At 40.9% G+C, this 15,141-nt stretch overlaps 1 protein-coding gene across 1 annotated transcript in view; it reads left to right on the forward strand.

The window, feature by feature from the left end:
- LOC120516947 (eukaryotic translation initiation factor 3 subunit H-like) overlaps positions 1 to 15,141 on the forward strand; it is a 214,945-nt gene that overhangs the window by 74,308 nt on the left and 125,496 nt on the right. The window contains exon 2 of the mRNA XM_039738986.1: positions 3,361 to 3,517. Coding sequence (XP_039594920.1) covers positions 3,361 to 3,517 — 157 coding nt within the window. The remainder of the gene's footprint in view (positions 1 to 3,360; positions 3,518 to 15,141) is intronic.

Raw genomic sequence — 15,141 nt, forward strand, 5'->3', positions numbered from 1 at the left:
AGTGAAAGCAGAATTTTAGGAGACATTGTAAATTTCTTAAAAGAAAAAAAAAACAGAAATTTCGCCTTGACACAAGTATTCAGATCCCCTTGCTGTGACATTTGAAATTTGGCCCAGGTGCATCCCGTTCTATTGACCATTGTTAGGCATTAAATCTGTGTAGAGTGCAATACAAGTATGGATTATACCAATTGTTCTTGAAAGTTTGTGAACCCTTTAGAATTTTCTAGATTTCTGCATAAATATGACCTCAAACATCATCAGATTTTCACTCAAGTCCTAAAAGTAGATAAAGAGAAACCAGTTAAACAAATAAGACAAAAATATTATACTTGGTCATTTATTTATTGAGGAAAATGATCGAATATTACATATTGGTGAGTGGGAAAAGTATGTGAACCTTTGCTTTCAGTATCTGCTGTGACCCCCCAATAACTGCAACTAAACATTTCTGGTAACTTCTGCTCATTCCTGCACACCGGCTTGGAGGAATTTTAGCCCATTCCTCCGTACAGAACAGCTTCAACTCTGGGATGTTGTTGGGTTTCCTCACATGAACTGCTCACTTCAGGTCCTTCCACAACATTTTGATTGGATTAAGGTCAGGACTTTGACTTGGCCATTCCAGAACATTCACTTTATTCTTCTGTAACCTTTCTTTGGTGGAACGACTTGTGTGCTTAGGGTCGTTGTCTTGCTGCGTGACCCACCTTCTCTTGAGATTTAGTTCATGGACAGATGTCCTGACATTTTCCTTTAGAATTCTCTGATATAATTCAGAATTCATTGTTCCATCAATGAAGGCAAGCTGTCCTGGCCCAGATGCAGCAAAACAGGCCCAAACCCTGATACTACCACCACCATGTTTCACAGATGGGATAAGGTTCTTATGCTGGAATGCAGTGTTCTCCAAACATAACGCTTTTCATTTAAACCAAAAGTTCTATTTTGGTCTCATCCGTCCACAAAACATTCTTCCAATAGCCTTCTGGTTTGTCCACGTGATCTTTAGCAAACTGCAGACGAGCAGCAATGTTTTTTGGAGAGCAGTGGCTTTCTCCTTGCAACCCTGCCATGCACACCATTGTTGTTCAGTGTTCTCCTGATGGTGGACTCATGAACATGAACATTAGCCAATGTGAGAGAGGCCTTCAGTTGCTTAGAAGTTACCCTGGGGTCCTTTGTGACCTCGCCGACTATTACACGTGTGCCTTGCTCTTGGGGTGATCTTTGTTGGTCGACCACTCCTGGGGAGGTTAACAATGGTCTTGAATTTCCTCCATTTATACACAATCTGTCTGACTGTGGATTGGTGGAGTCCAAACTCTTTAGAGATGGTTTTGTAACCTTTAACAGCCTGATGAGCATCAACAACTCTTTTTGTGAGGTCCTCAGAAATCTCCTTTGTTTGTGTCGTGTTACACTTCCACAAACATGAGTTGTGAAGAGCAGACTTTGATAGATCCTGTTCTTTAAATAACACAGGGTGCCCACTCACACCTGATTGGCATCCCATTGATTGAAAACACTGGACTCGAATTTCACCATCAAACTAACTGATCATCCATGAGGTTCACATACTTTTGCCACTCACCAATATGTAATATTCGATCATTTTCCTTAATAAATAAATGAGCTAGTATAATATTTTTGTCTCATTTGTTTAACTGGTTTCTCTTTATCTACTTTTAGGACTTGAGTGAAAATCTGATGATGTTTTAGGTCATATTTATGGAGAAATATAGAAAATTCTAAAGAGTTCACAAACTTTCAAGCACAACTGTACAGAACTGGTACACACATATAAATGCAGACTTGTTAAAACACACAGAGAACAAGGCAGAAACCGGTTACAGTGGTCCCCCGCTGTATCGCCGTTCAGCTATCGCGCCCCTGCTATATCGTGGAAAAATTCAATAAGTACATCCTACCTGTAGTGTACTTTGCAGCCAATTCATAACATAGCATACAGTTTTCAGCAGTCACTACGGTAGACAAAGAATTTTGCATTACAGTACTCAGATGATTTCTTACAAGGCCCGTTATTGGCTGAAAGAGGAGACTCGACCAATCAGAGCGGGATTTTCATTCTCTTGGGCTCTGATTGGCTGCTGCTAATGTGGTGTAATCTCGCAAGAACAGCGAGCGGGGGTCACTGAAGCATCTCAGTTCTGTGCATATTGTGTACCTTGCTTGTGGTCCGAATTGTTGTGAGCAAGACTTTTATGAACTTTTCGTTTTGTTTTAAGCCCAACGATGGCTCCCAAGCGTCCTGCATCTTCTAAGAAGAAAAGGAAAGTGTTATGCGGATGTCGCATGCCGTTATGGCTTGAATGAATGTTTGGTACGCTACATTGTTTTTTATTATTATGTTACTCATATACTTAGCCCGACATCCACATATCATATGTGTTTACGAAGTGTGTTTTATGTGTTTAAAGAATGTGGGAGGGGTATTTTAAGGCTTAAACTAAAAAAAATGTTTCTTTATATGGTCTTTCTATATCGCGGATTTTCACCTATCGCTGATGGGTCTAGGCGGGGGATCACTGTACACACAAATGGAAACCAACAGTATTCGCCCATTAATTAATCGATGACCTATGGTCGGTTGACAATAGCGGAGATTAAAATCATACAAGAGAAAGTCAAATGCAAAGTCACAGTCTTGGAGACCTCGGCCAACTGGCTGCCTACCCGCTGCTAGGTTTCCTATAACGGAATCTGTGCTGGCCGTCCAGTCTAATGAGAGAATCATCCCATCCGATGATTCCAATGCTCATTTATCCGAGATGACTTTTTTTATATGCAGAAGGGTAGGCTGGCATTAGACCAGGGGTCGCCAACTCCTGACCTGGAGGACCACAGTGGCTGCAGGTTTTCATTCTAACCCTTTGTTTTTAATGAGTGCCCTGTTTGTGCTGCTAATTAACTTCTTGAGAATTAATTTTAATTGAATTGCAATGTCATCGGGAAAGGAAGTGTTGTCCTTGTTGGTGCTGGAACCGGAAGTTATGTCATCACAGGCTCCTGAACCCCCGTGGGATTTCACATGAATGGTCTGCAGAGGATTGAGAGAAAAAGTCAGTTCACCTCGCCACCCTCCCGGTCAGGCATGGAATTGTCACTATTTGGACCCTTTAGCTGTCTCCCATGTGCACGTGTGTGACCAGGTGGATGGATAGGCGGCTTGTATTTGTTTGTAATTAGGCATTTTAGAAGAGTTATAAAGCTCTATCAGAGGTGCCATTACTCAAGAGGCTTCAAGTGTAATTACATTTATTTAAAAATTTTGGACACTTGCCCTGTTTCAGGTCAAGTTTTTTTTTCACATAATTTATTTTTGGTCTTGCTTTTTAGGTGGTCCTGAAGATCATCAAGCACTACCATGAAGAAGGGCAAGGCAGTGAAGTGGTTCAGGGAGTGCTGCTTGGACTGGTGGTAGAAGACCGTCTGGAAATCACCAACTGCTTTCCTTTTCCTCAGCATACAGAGGAAGATGCCGACTTCGATGAAGGTACCGGCCTTTCGTTTTATTAAACACCCTTTGAATTCTGCACAGAAATGGATGACATTCTTGAATAGAAATCTTGATAGTCCAGCAAATGAAACTTCGTTGTTCAATAACATTTTATTAAATTCTTTTTTACAGATAGGTCAATAATGAATGATCGTCAAAAAACACGCCTGATACAAGAACTCTCATGTGCATAGGATTAATTCTGTATACCAAAATGTGCTGGGCTATAAATTTAAGAGGCATGTTGTTTTCAGATGCAAGTGGCTTCTCTCTGCAGGATGTTTGACTATCAAGTCATCCGCGTTGTTTATAATGAGAATATCCCAGTATGTCATATGCAGTGAATAAGGCAGCACTTGGAATATTCACTGGCTTTGTGTGAATTGATTTCTGTCAGAATATAACCAGATGGAGAAGGTGCTCAGATAAATAGCAGCTTGTTTTAGGATGATGCCACTTAAAGTTTTCAATCCGGCGAAAAGAAGTGGCAGTTTATACATTCTGTAAGATTGTCAGGAGGTCTATAAAAAGACCATAATGTGGAACGCTGTCATCATTATTCTGACTAACTCAACTGACAAGGCACAGTGGATTCAGAAAATATTCAGATCCCTTCACTTTCTGCACACCCGATTGTGTTGTAGATTTAACTTTTTTGCCATTTTTGTCCATCAATTTGCACTGAATAACTCGTAATGACAAAGTGAAAGCCTGTTTTCAGAAAGGTTTGCAGATATTATAATGAAAAAATCCTGGGACGAAACGTGACTGTTTAGCCCGGGACGAGACGTGACTTTTTCAGAGAGACACTTTCACGTCCCGCGAGACAAGACTTTGTGCCAAGAGATTTAACCACACCCGGGGCTGGAAATAAAAGACAAAGAGTGGATGACAAAGTAGAATGTCGTAAAGAGGTTCAAAAACGTTGGCGCGGTACACATGCAGAGCAGGTTTAGAGGTAATGAAAGTACGAAAATTCAAAAGTCTCCAAAAAAGTGATGGTAAAGATCACATTAGCACAAAAAATACGGAAATTATTACTCAGTGAAATAATGGAACAACGAAAAGAGATTGAATATATTGTTTGGAATTAACCTTTAAGTCGGAGACTTGTAGATCCTCTAATTCGTGTTGCCATCAGGGAAATTAGTATTTCTTCCCCATGAAGAGGTGTATCCGCGAGAATTAAAAGATTGGTTGTTTGGTGAAAGTGAAATCCACATACACGAGGGACAGAGACACAAAGTGGCTGGCGTGTAGAGCATGCCAGGGGGCGTTGGCGAGCAAAGCGAGCAGGGGGTGAAACCCCCTAGTTTTATTAAAAGTTAAAAACTGAATCCTCTCACTCAGACTGTAATTGATTGATTTATATGGCAGTTCTGCAACAGTGAAACATCGACTCCTTTAATGCTGGCCTTAAGAAAGGGTTAGAATGGGGAAAGGTTTGGAGTCGCCCAAAAAAATCCACCAGTGTCCGTGTTCTTTTGCCATTTTTAGTCTTCACTTTTCACTGTTGCATTTGACATTGGTATTTAAAGAAGATGCCAATCTGAGGACCTGTGAGGTCTTTGTTTCCTGTACTACACACTCTCTGACATCCTTATCATCTTATGCAGGTGTTCCTCTAAGACAGCTATGATGATAAATATTGTTTTTTAACTATTCTGTAATGGTGGGAATAGTATTTTTGAGTGGAGACCCCGAAACTGAAAGTGTGATGATCAAAAACCTGAAAATCAAACTGCGCTTTCATCTAAACCATAAAACAAAACATGAGAACCCAAGCTGAAAATGTAGTTAAGGGGTTGTTGCCAGAATGCTGCAAAACCAAAGAAGAAAATGTAAGAAAGCCTTTCTGAGTTTATCCGCCGAGCTCTGACAATAAGTGGCTGCCTGGGATGACTCCGGAGGCCTCATCTCTAGCATCCCATGTCATAACAAGAATACCCAAACAACGGCGTCATAGTCATGAGCAACACCTTCTTCACAAAGACCGTCAAGCTCCTTAACACACAGCGTGTGCCCCAAATCATAGACTCTAATTGCCATGTCTCTTCTGTATTCCTTTGCATTCCTTGCCCATTGTAAATCTCCTGTCAGCCCTGATTGCTGTTTGTCAGTTTGTACAGATGTCGTTCCTTCTATTGTGTACAGTTACCCATCTCCTGTATTGTTTTATTGTCTAAATATTGTACTGCGGCCCAGGGAAATGTCATTTCATACCCCTGTATAATAAGGCTCATTCCAGGGTCGATCAAATTGTCCATCATCGATTGGCAGATGTAAATAAAAATCGTCGGTGGACTCCAAACATCTGCAGAGCGCAAAAGTACAGCCATCACGAGAAATTTGCTCTGCACTCATAAGGCATTCTTGTACTCCATCGTTTTTTTATTTGTTCCAGATTAAGGGATGATTTATTACTGTCTAAGTTCTCCCGTGGATAAGTTGGGATGGGCTTTTACAGTATAATTTCTGCTATTTTATAATGTCACTCGTATAAGTCGAATGCGGAAAACTCACGCTATCGGTACAAGGGATTACGCTAAGCTAACGCTCACCTGAGAGAGGAACCACAGAGCACACTATGTGGGTGTGGCAATGCGCTGTGTCAGCGTGCGCTCCTAACCTCTCTCTCTATTGTGCCTACGCGACCACACGATGATACCCGCACTATTCTGAAGCGATGTTTGCACTGATTTGTCTTTGTTTTTTGTATCTCACACCCTCACACACCTTTTATCGTAAGAGCATCGCTTATCTATGATGGAGCGTTCGATCAGAAGAAAATATGAAGCTGGTTTGAAATTAAACGTCATTGAAGTAGCGAAAGAAATTGGTGACTGCACTGCTGCAACAAAATTCAATGTGTCTGAGAAACTGGTGTGAGATTGGAGGAGGCAAGAAGATGAAAAAAAGAAAAAAATGAAGTAAAATGGGCACATAAGTTGGGGGCTGATTTTTTTTTTTTATGGTCGATTTTTCAGGTTTCAAGGCCTGACTTCTACATGAGTATATACGGTACTTTATTTCAGTTTCCAGTTAGTTTGGTGGTGTTTCACACTGCAAAATGTCTAAGCAAATAAAGCGTATCAATAAACGCCCTATGGCCGTGTCGTGAAATTCATTCGTTCCCGGGAAAAATGATTACGGAGGGTTGACAAAATTTGTGTTTGCTCACTGCTGCTTTTACCCCAAATTATTTGGTTTATGTACTAAACACAGCTGTGTGAGCAAATAACTTATTATTGAGCAAGTGGAAGACTACTTGGAAATTTACACACTGCTACGCTTGGTGTGAAAAGGACACGCTTGAAAGAGTTGTGTACCAAGAAAAACAGCTGCCAAGGGCACGTGGGTCTGTTTTATGGTAGTAGACGTAGTGGGCAAGTTTCATTTAAATGTATGATGTTCTTGTTTACTTTCCAGTAGCCACCATATGAACGTAACCTCAGTTTAGTTTATCTCAAATCACACGTCTACTCTCTTAACGATTTGTATATTTTTGATGATACTTTTCAGTTTGGCTTGTTTGCGTCCATAGTGTAAGATTTGGGGGTTTGCTTGTTGGTCTCACAGGCACTGCCGTCTGTATGTGTTTTGATCGAGCCGATCACAAGGGAATTTACGACTGCTGTTTGATCCCATGTGGACGAGAAGCCAAGAGCCTGATCAGGTTCTGGGTTTGCACTGATTGACTGGGAATTGTGTGAGTTGTTTTGTGTGAATTGTGTTACATTTGTACTTGTGTGCGTTTGTATTTGCACCTTTTTATTGTTTTTAATGCTCCACGGTAACCCCCTGACTCATTATGTTGTGACTGAGATTCCCTATTATCTTGGCATGACTGACACAGAATACACAATTTCACCCATCATACACCGTATTTCATGTAGTTAGATCGATCCTGTGGTAGGTCACATTCATACCACTCCAGGGTTCTCTTGGTACCGCACTGGGACCACTAGGGTCCCGGTACAGTTGTTTCGGTCCGCACCAGTCTTAACATCTATATACATGAACTGGACTTTTGTGAAAATTGCACCAGATGTTTGTTTTTGGGGGTTTGAAACGCCTGTACAGTACGTGGGGCCTCAGTGGAGCAGCTAATTGTGCATAATCTACCAGCGACACATAGGACATTTTACCATCCATCCATTATATATCCTAAATACAGGGTCATGTGGGTCTGTTGGAGCCAATCCCAGCCAACACAGGGCGCAAGGCACGAAACAAACCCCGAGCAGGGTGCCAGCCCACCGCAGGGCATGCACACACACACACATGCCAAGCACACACAAGGGACAATTAAGGATTGCCAATGCACTTAACCGGCATGTCTTTGGACTGTGGGAGGAAACCCACGCAGACACGGGGAGAACAAGCTAACTCCACACAGGGAGGACCTGGGAAGCAAACCTGGGTCTCCTAACTGCAAGGCAGCAGTGCTACCCACTGCATCACCGTGCCACCCCAATTTTTACTATACAGCATCTATGTTCTGGAAGAACAGCATGATGATGTGAACTTTGAAGACGCTGCACAGCTCTACTCTGTAATGTACCAAAATATGACGATAAAACACAGTTGACTTAACAAAATGACATTCAAAACATCCATCCATCCGTCCATTATCCAACCCGCTATATCCTAACTACATGGTCACGGGGGTCTGCTGGAGTCAATCCCAGCCAGTGCAAGGCAGGCAACAAACCCCGGGCAGGGCCCCAGCCCACCGCAGGACACACACACACACACACACACTAGAGACAATTTAGAATCGCCAATGCATCTAACCTGCATGTCATTGAACTGTGGGAGGAAACCCACGCAGACACGGGGAGAACATGCAGACTCCACGCAGGGAGGACCCGGGAAGCAAACCCGGCTCTCCTGTGAGGCAGCAGCGCTACCCACTGCGCCACCGTGCCGCCCCATCCAAAACATTGCCACAATAATTCTAAATTGTTAAAAATATTTTTGATTGCAGAGTAAATGTGAAAAATGAATTGCATCTCCTCAAAATATTCTCCCCACCAGTGTTTTAAGAGCTAAAATATCTCAAAGGCAACTAAAAAAAAAAATGAAATTCCACATAGAATTGTAACAGTTTTGACCAGTTTGCTGTAATGAAGCCTGTGCTGTGCCGCGGCCTTTGGTCATTGAAAATTGTTGAGTGTAAAACAAATCAATATCTGCAAAGCTGAAGTAAAGCAGGTCTGAATTAAATCAAACATGCAGCGTTTGATCGTCATCGCTTATTTTAAGTAATGATTCAACCTCACCGTCTAGCAATGTGAATTAGTAGCCACGGATTTTATGATTCTTATCACAGAGCCTCGTCATTTATGTCCTTTGTTTAATATTCCCAGTATTGCCATAGCCATCGTTCAGAGAGGCTGCCTAGGTAAGCACCGGACCAAGAGGAAGAGGAAGTCTCGGTGGTCTGCTCTTCACAGCTCCCCAGCCCTCACAATTTGCGTCTGCTCTTTACCTCTGATTGGCTCACCTACCAACTGCCTCATTTTCATTGTAATGGGGCGTCTTTATTTGTTTTTCCTTATTTACTGAACCTCAAAAAACAAGGTGTATTCTGGACCTTTGCCATCACGCATGCATTTTCTTTTCCAGGGACCTTGCCTACTTTTATTTTTTTCTGGATGCTCAAAAGGAATGATTTTTAACTTTATTTTAAATAATTATCCTTGATGCAGGCTGGGTCACATTCTAAATAATTTAAATCTTTCATGTATCTTTGTCTGCAGACTGATTTTCAGATGGAAGTAGGAATAGATAAGCAGCGAGAGGAAGATTCACTGAGTAATAATTTACTTTTAACACGTTAAAGAAAAAACTGTAGCAATGGAAAGAAAGGGCTGCATATGTTGGCTGAGAAAACTAAAGTTCAGAAGTAGGGATCTGTTTGTTAAGATTCAGGAGGTCAGAGACTGTCATGGCAGCATTGGGCGCAAGGAAGGAAAACAAGCCTCAAGGTGGTCTCTGTCCATTATTGGACACACGCAAGCACACACCAGCTGAGAAACTGTGTATCCCGCCCATCCACCCTTTGTCATATCTATGTTTTAGGCCTGCCAGTGATGGGGCCTAACCTGGCTGCTTCATACAAAGGAGAGAAACCAATACTGCGCCATTTTGTGATTAGTGTTTTTTAATCTGTAAATTAGAAATAGCAACTTTAGTTGAGGCTAAAAGTTTCCATCAGACGTTTAAACTCTGTGCTTCACAACTCGAGATGTCTCATGTTACCATACATTCTCTGTGTTAAGTCAGTTAGGGCATTGACGTAATGTCACAATAATAGCTAAGACACACATTGATTTCGGTCTTTACTTACTAGAGCAGATATTCCGTGAGTTTCCATACACTTTGTTAGTATTTGGTGGCCTTGCCATTTAATTTCTTAACTTTAATTAAACACATGGGATCTCCTTCCACGAACCTCTCACGATGCATAGAATAGATATCTTTGTCCGTTCCTCCTGACAGAGCTGTTGTAAAGTCAGTTACGTTGGTAGGCCTCCTTGCTCAGACACACATTTTCAATTCAGCCCACATTTTTTTCTGTGGATTTCTGCTCCAGGCTTTCTGATAGCAACTCCAATACTTTGTTGTCTTTAAGCCATTTTGTTACAACGTTGGAGGTCTGCTTAGCATCATTCGAATGGCGTAAAACAAATTTGCATCCAAGTTTTCACTTTGGGGCTGATGTTGAGAGATGCTGCATCAAAATTTCTACATAATCTACCTGCCTTGTGATGCCGCTTATTTTTGGAACTGCCCCAGTCCCTTTACCGCCAGAGTATGATGCTACCACCGCCATGCTTCACTGTTGAGATACTAGTCTTTGACTTAGGAACCTTGTGTTTCTTCCTCCATACATAGTGTAGTAGTGATGATTATTGCCAAGCATTCTAAATTTTGTTTCATCTGACCATGAAACGCTCCTCCAAAAGGACAGGTCTTTGTCCTGGAGATCGCCTTCAAACTTCAGTCTGGCTTTTTTATGTTCAGTTTGGAGTAAGGGCTTCTTTTTGTGACAGCAGTTCTGGTCATGGCAATGAAGGACTCCGTTAAATACTTTAGATACTTTGGTGCCTGATGCTTCCAACTCCTTCACTGATTCCATTGTTGTTGTTATCTGGGGGTTCAGTTGAATCTTCCAAAACAAAAGATGTACCTCCTTCCTGAATGATGCAGTGTCTTGGTCGTCCCTAGATATTTGTATTTGTGTAATTTTTGGAAATTGTTCTCAAGGACAAGCTGAACTGGTGGAGGTCCACAGTTTATTTTTGGTTGATTGCCTGGAGTTTCCCAACAGCACCAAAGACATTGGCTGCAAAGTTAGGCCTTTAAATACGGGCATAGGTGCACTCCCAGTTAACTCAGTTATGACAGTCGTCAAATCAGTGGCTTCAAAAAGTATCGAGATCAATTTCTGGAATCTTCGTTTATGGAAACCTTTGACCTCAACTGTACCTGAGAGTTAACTTCAACAAATTGAAAGTATCTTACACAGAGGGCAAAGCAGCACACTTGAATACAAATGAGTTGCTTTCAGTATAAAAAAAAAAAAAAAAAAATCCAGAAATGCATACTTTTGAACGCAATATGCAAATATTGATTAAACGCTGATTAGCTCACATTGTAGTGGATATCACAGATACTTGAAGATTTTGTGCAGACATTTTTACAATATACTTTGAGTAAACCATAAATTGCTCTCTGCAGTAAGTTGCTTTTTGTTTTATTACACGTACTTGGTGGGGTGGAGATGCCCATGAAACCTTTGATGCTTTTATTCTTGTGTTCTGTTTTCTGCAGCCGTTTCCACAAATTTCTGTCTGTTTGTCTGTCTAATCCTGCCAACTACGCTGTCTGTCTTATCCTGCCAACTACGCTGTCTGTCTAATCCTGCCAACTACACTGCCTGTCTCTCTGTCTGATCCTGCCAACTACGCTGTCTGTCTGATCCTGCCAACTACACTGCCTGTCTCTCTGTCTGATCCTGCCAACTACACTGTCTGTCTGATCCTGCCAACTACACTGCCTGTCTCTCTGTCTGATCCTGCCAACTACTCTTATCTATCTATCTATCTCTCTGTCTGTCTATCTGTGACTGAGGCTGCAATTCTCCTTCTTGGAAGTCTGTTCCAGGCTGTGCCTTATTATCCTGGTTGAAGAATCCTAATTTTTTGGTGTCGTTCCTATCAGCATGTGTTTATTGACCTATCGTGTTCTTACTTGCCGTCTTCAAAATGATACATCTCACACCTTTTGGAAGAATTGTCTTAACAACTGTGTGTGTGTGTGTGTGTGTGTTGGATATTAAGTCGGCTAGTGGGTGTTGGTGGCAGAACAGTTTAGAATTAATAGAAGCCCACAAAAACGGAGAGGGTTGGCATCCAGAACAACATCTGGCCATAAAAGTCACACCAAAACATATCAAACATCAACTCTGCATATTAGTGGGAAAAGATGAAGAAGCCAAACTTTAATAGAATTCATTTCCAGTGACAAATGTATTTTTTTTAATTATTCACTGTTGAAAAATGCTCATAAATTTCAAAGGTGACCAAAAATAATGTAAAACATTGCATTTTGACCACTCTGGCCTGGTCTCTCCTTATTATTACAGTTTTTTTGATTGGTATTTTGATCATTGGAGTTCAGTTATGTGTACTAATGTTTCTGAGTCTGATACTCAGAGTGCTGAACGAGAATCATAAAGTAAAGTCGCCTTCCCTACACGTAAATAGATATTACATTGGAGGACAGGCATTTTTTTTTTCCATATATGCAAAGCTAAACTGGAAGATTTTTAGAACCACTGACTACTCGTTTGCTTCGTACTGTAAGGTCTCCATATTTGTAGAGTTACATGGCATGGTTTTATACGTTATGGTACCAGCACTTTAGGATTTTCTGTACCGACAGTAAGCTTCAGCTTTCCACTCAATCCCCCTGCCCTCCCTCCCTCCCTCTCTCGCCATTGCAGTTGTCGAAAAACTTCCAGTTTGTAGACTCGTGTAACAAGACTACAAGCTTTGACACAACGGTAACTTCGGAAGGGACCACCTTTATTGCTTTGATGTGATCAGAACTTAACGGCTATCAAGATGGAATGGTATGGTGGCACACCTAAATGGTTTCCAGTTTGTTTTCACTTTATTTGTGTGGGCTATAATTCCACAATAAAAGTGGATAAAGTTCCAACGTGATGTACCCTGGTTTTGTTTTCTTTACATCACAAAAACCTGCCATTTTCACCTGGGTGTGTAGACTTTTTACATCCACAGTATGTGACGAAAGATGTACAGTATAAGATGCTGGAACATTTTTCAAGCACTGTAGGTCTGTCTTGCATTCGTCCATCTAAATTGTAATTCTTTAGTCACAGTTTTTCTTTCTGCTTTATTTTCTTTGTGCACTTTGTCTGCCCAGAGGGGACTGGGTGGTCTCTTGGTCTGGAATCCCTGCAGATTTTATTTTTTTTCTCCAGCTGTCTGGAGTTTTTTTTTTTTTTCTGTCCACCCTGGCCATCGGACCTTACTTATTCTATGTTAATTAATGTTGACTGATGTTTATTTTTTATTGTGTCTTCTATTTTTCTATTCTTCATTTTGTAAAGCACTTTGAGCTACATTTTTTTGTATGAAAATGTGCTATAGAAATAAATGTTGTTGTCTCTTTGACTGAGGTATCTTTTTCACTGAACATGTTTTTTTAATTGAAATTTTTTAAATAGTATTATTCTCTGTGCCTTGACATGGGTGCTGGCAGCATAAATAAGTGCAGGTCCTGCACCCCATGACCATGTTGGACAAAAATACGGTCTTCTGCATTGCCAGACCCCTTTGGATTTTTTAATTGAGGGAACAACTTATTGTCTGCAGGACTGTTAAATATTTCATGCATTTTTCTGGTGAAGTCATTTGTTTTCCATTCTCATTTGTAGATGGGCCCTTGAGACTCAAATTAGGAGTAGGTGGAGCATGTAAATGTGCGCATTAAAAGTGAGACGCGCGAGGTGTTGCCCATTCCAATTAGCTGTCGGATAGGTGACGGCTTATGTTTAGCTGCAGATTTAAAATTTATAAGACCATCCCCATGGGGATACTAAAGGAAGGGAACTTGCATGCATAAAATGATTTGCCTACAAAGATATATAATTTTAATACATTTATTTTAAAATTTCATGTGCAAGGGAGACCGAGGTTTTCGAAGCGACGTTTGTTGTTACACTCGCTCATCATGGTACTGGCACATGCAGGTACGAATTTCACTGGACCCTGAACTCATGACAGAAGGACCCAATAATAACCTTAATGTGTGTGTATAGGAGTGCAGCTTAGCTGAAGTAGAGTGGATTCAGAGTATCTTCAGGCCTCCTTCGCTTTTACACATTTAGGTTTGAGGCAGCCTTGTGCTGTATCACTGGGCTACAAAATGATATTTTGGGAACTTCAGGCCAGCTTTCTAAGTTTTTTTACACTGATTTCAATATTTACCTCCTTCCTCTCAGTAATATCTTTCGTAAATATAACATTAATTTCCACTGTTATGTTGATGACCCCCAGCTCTATCTGACTAGCAGACCTACTGCTTCCTTTCCACCCTCCTCACTTATTGATTGCATAGCAGAAATCAAATCCTGGTTTTCTTCAAATTTTCTTAAATTAAGTAACAAGTGACAGAACTGAGGTTCTCCTCATTGGTACAAAATCAACATGATCTAAAACTGATCCTTTTTCATTTGTTACTGATAATTCCTCTGTCTCCCCTTCCCCACAGTTGTCATCCTTGACCGTACTCTTATCCTTTCAGTCCCACATCAATAACGTCTCCCGGTCTTCATATTTCCACTTGCCTAACTTTAATCGTATTCGCCCCACACCACTACTATCCTCGTTCATAGCCTGGTCACTTCTCGTCTCCATTATTGCAATTCCCTTTTCTTTGGTCTTTCTCGCAAATCTCTTTATAAGTTTCAACTGGTCCAGAATTCAGCTGCCCACCCGCATCATTACTAGACCCCCTCTATTCACCATATCACTCCAGTCTTGCAGCACCTTCATTGGCTTCCAGTTCAGCTCACATTCAATTCAAAATTCTCCTGTTCATTTTAAATGCTCTCCACAACCTCGCCCCTCCATATCTGTCTGACCTCCTCCATGTTGCCATTCCCTCCCGTACCCTTAGATCGTCGTCCTCCATCCACTTGACTGACCCCTTCATACGTCTTCATTCAGTTGCTCTGCCCGCCAGGTTTGGAACCCTCTACCATCTGAGCTTTGACATATTGAATCATTTTCACTTTTCAGATCTAAACTTAAAGCTCATTTGTTTAAGACGGCTTTTTCTCTTTGATTACAATTGCTCTGTCTGATTTTAATTTTGTATTTTACTTTTGTTTATAATCTGTGTTCTGTCTATTATTCGGTTTTCTTGAATGTTTAGAAAGGTGTCTACAAATAAATAAAATGTATTATTATTATTATTATATATGAAATCAGAATTAAGCTATCACATCAGATTTTTGAGATACACATCATTGCCGTTTTGACCCTTTTAAATATCAATATAATATATCAACATGATAT

The sequence above is a fragment of the Polypterus senegalus genome, chromosome 16 (assembly GCF_016835505.1).
Source record: "Polypterus senegalus isolate Bchr_013 chromosome 16, ASM1683550v1, whole genome shotgun sequence".
In the NCBI taxonomy this organism is placed as follows: Eukaryota; Metazoa; Chordata; class Cladistia; order Polypteriformes; family Polypteridae; genus Polypterus; species Polypterus senegalus.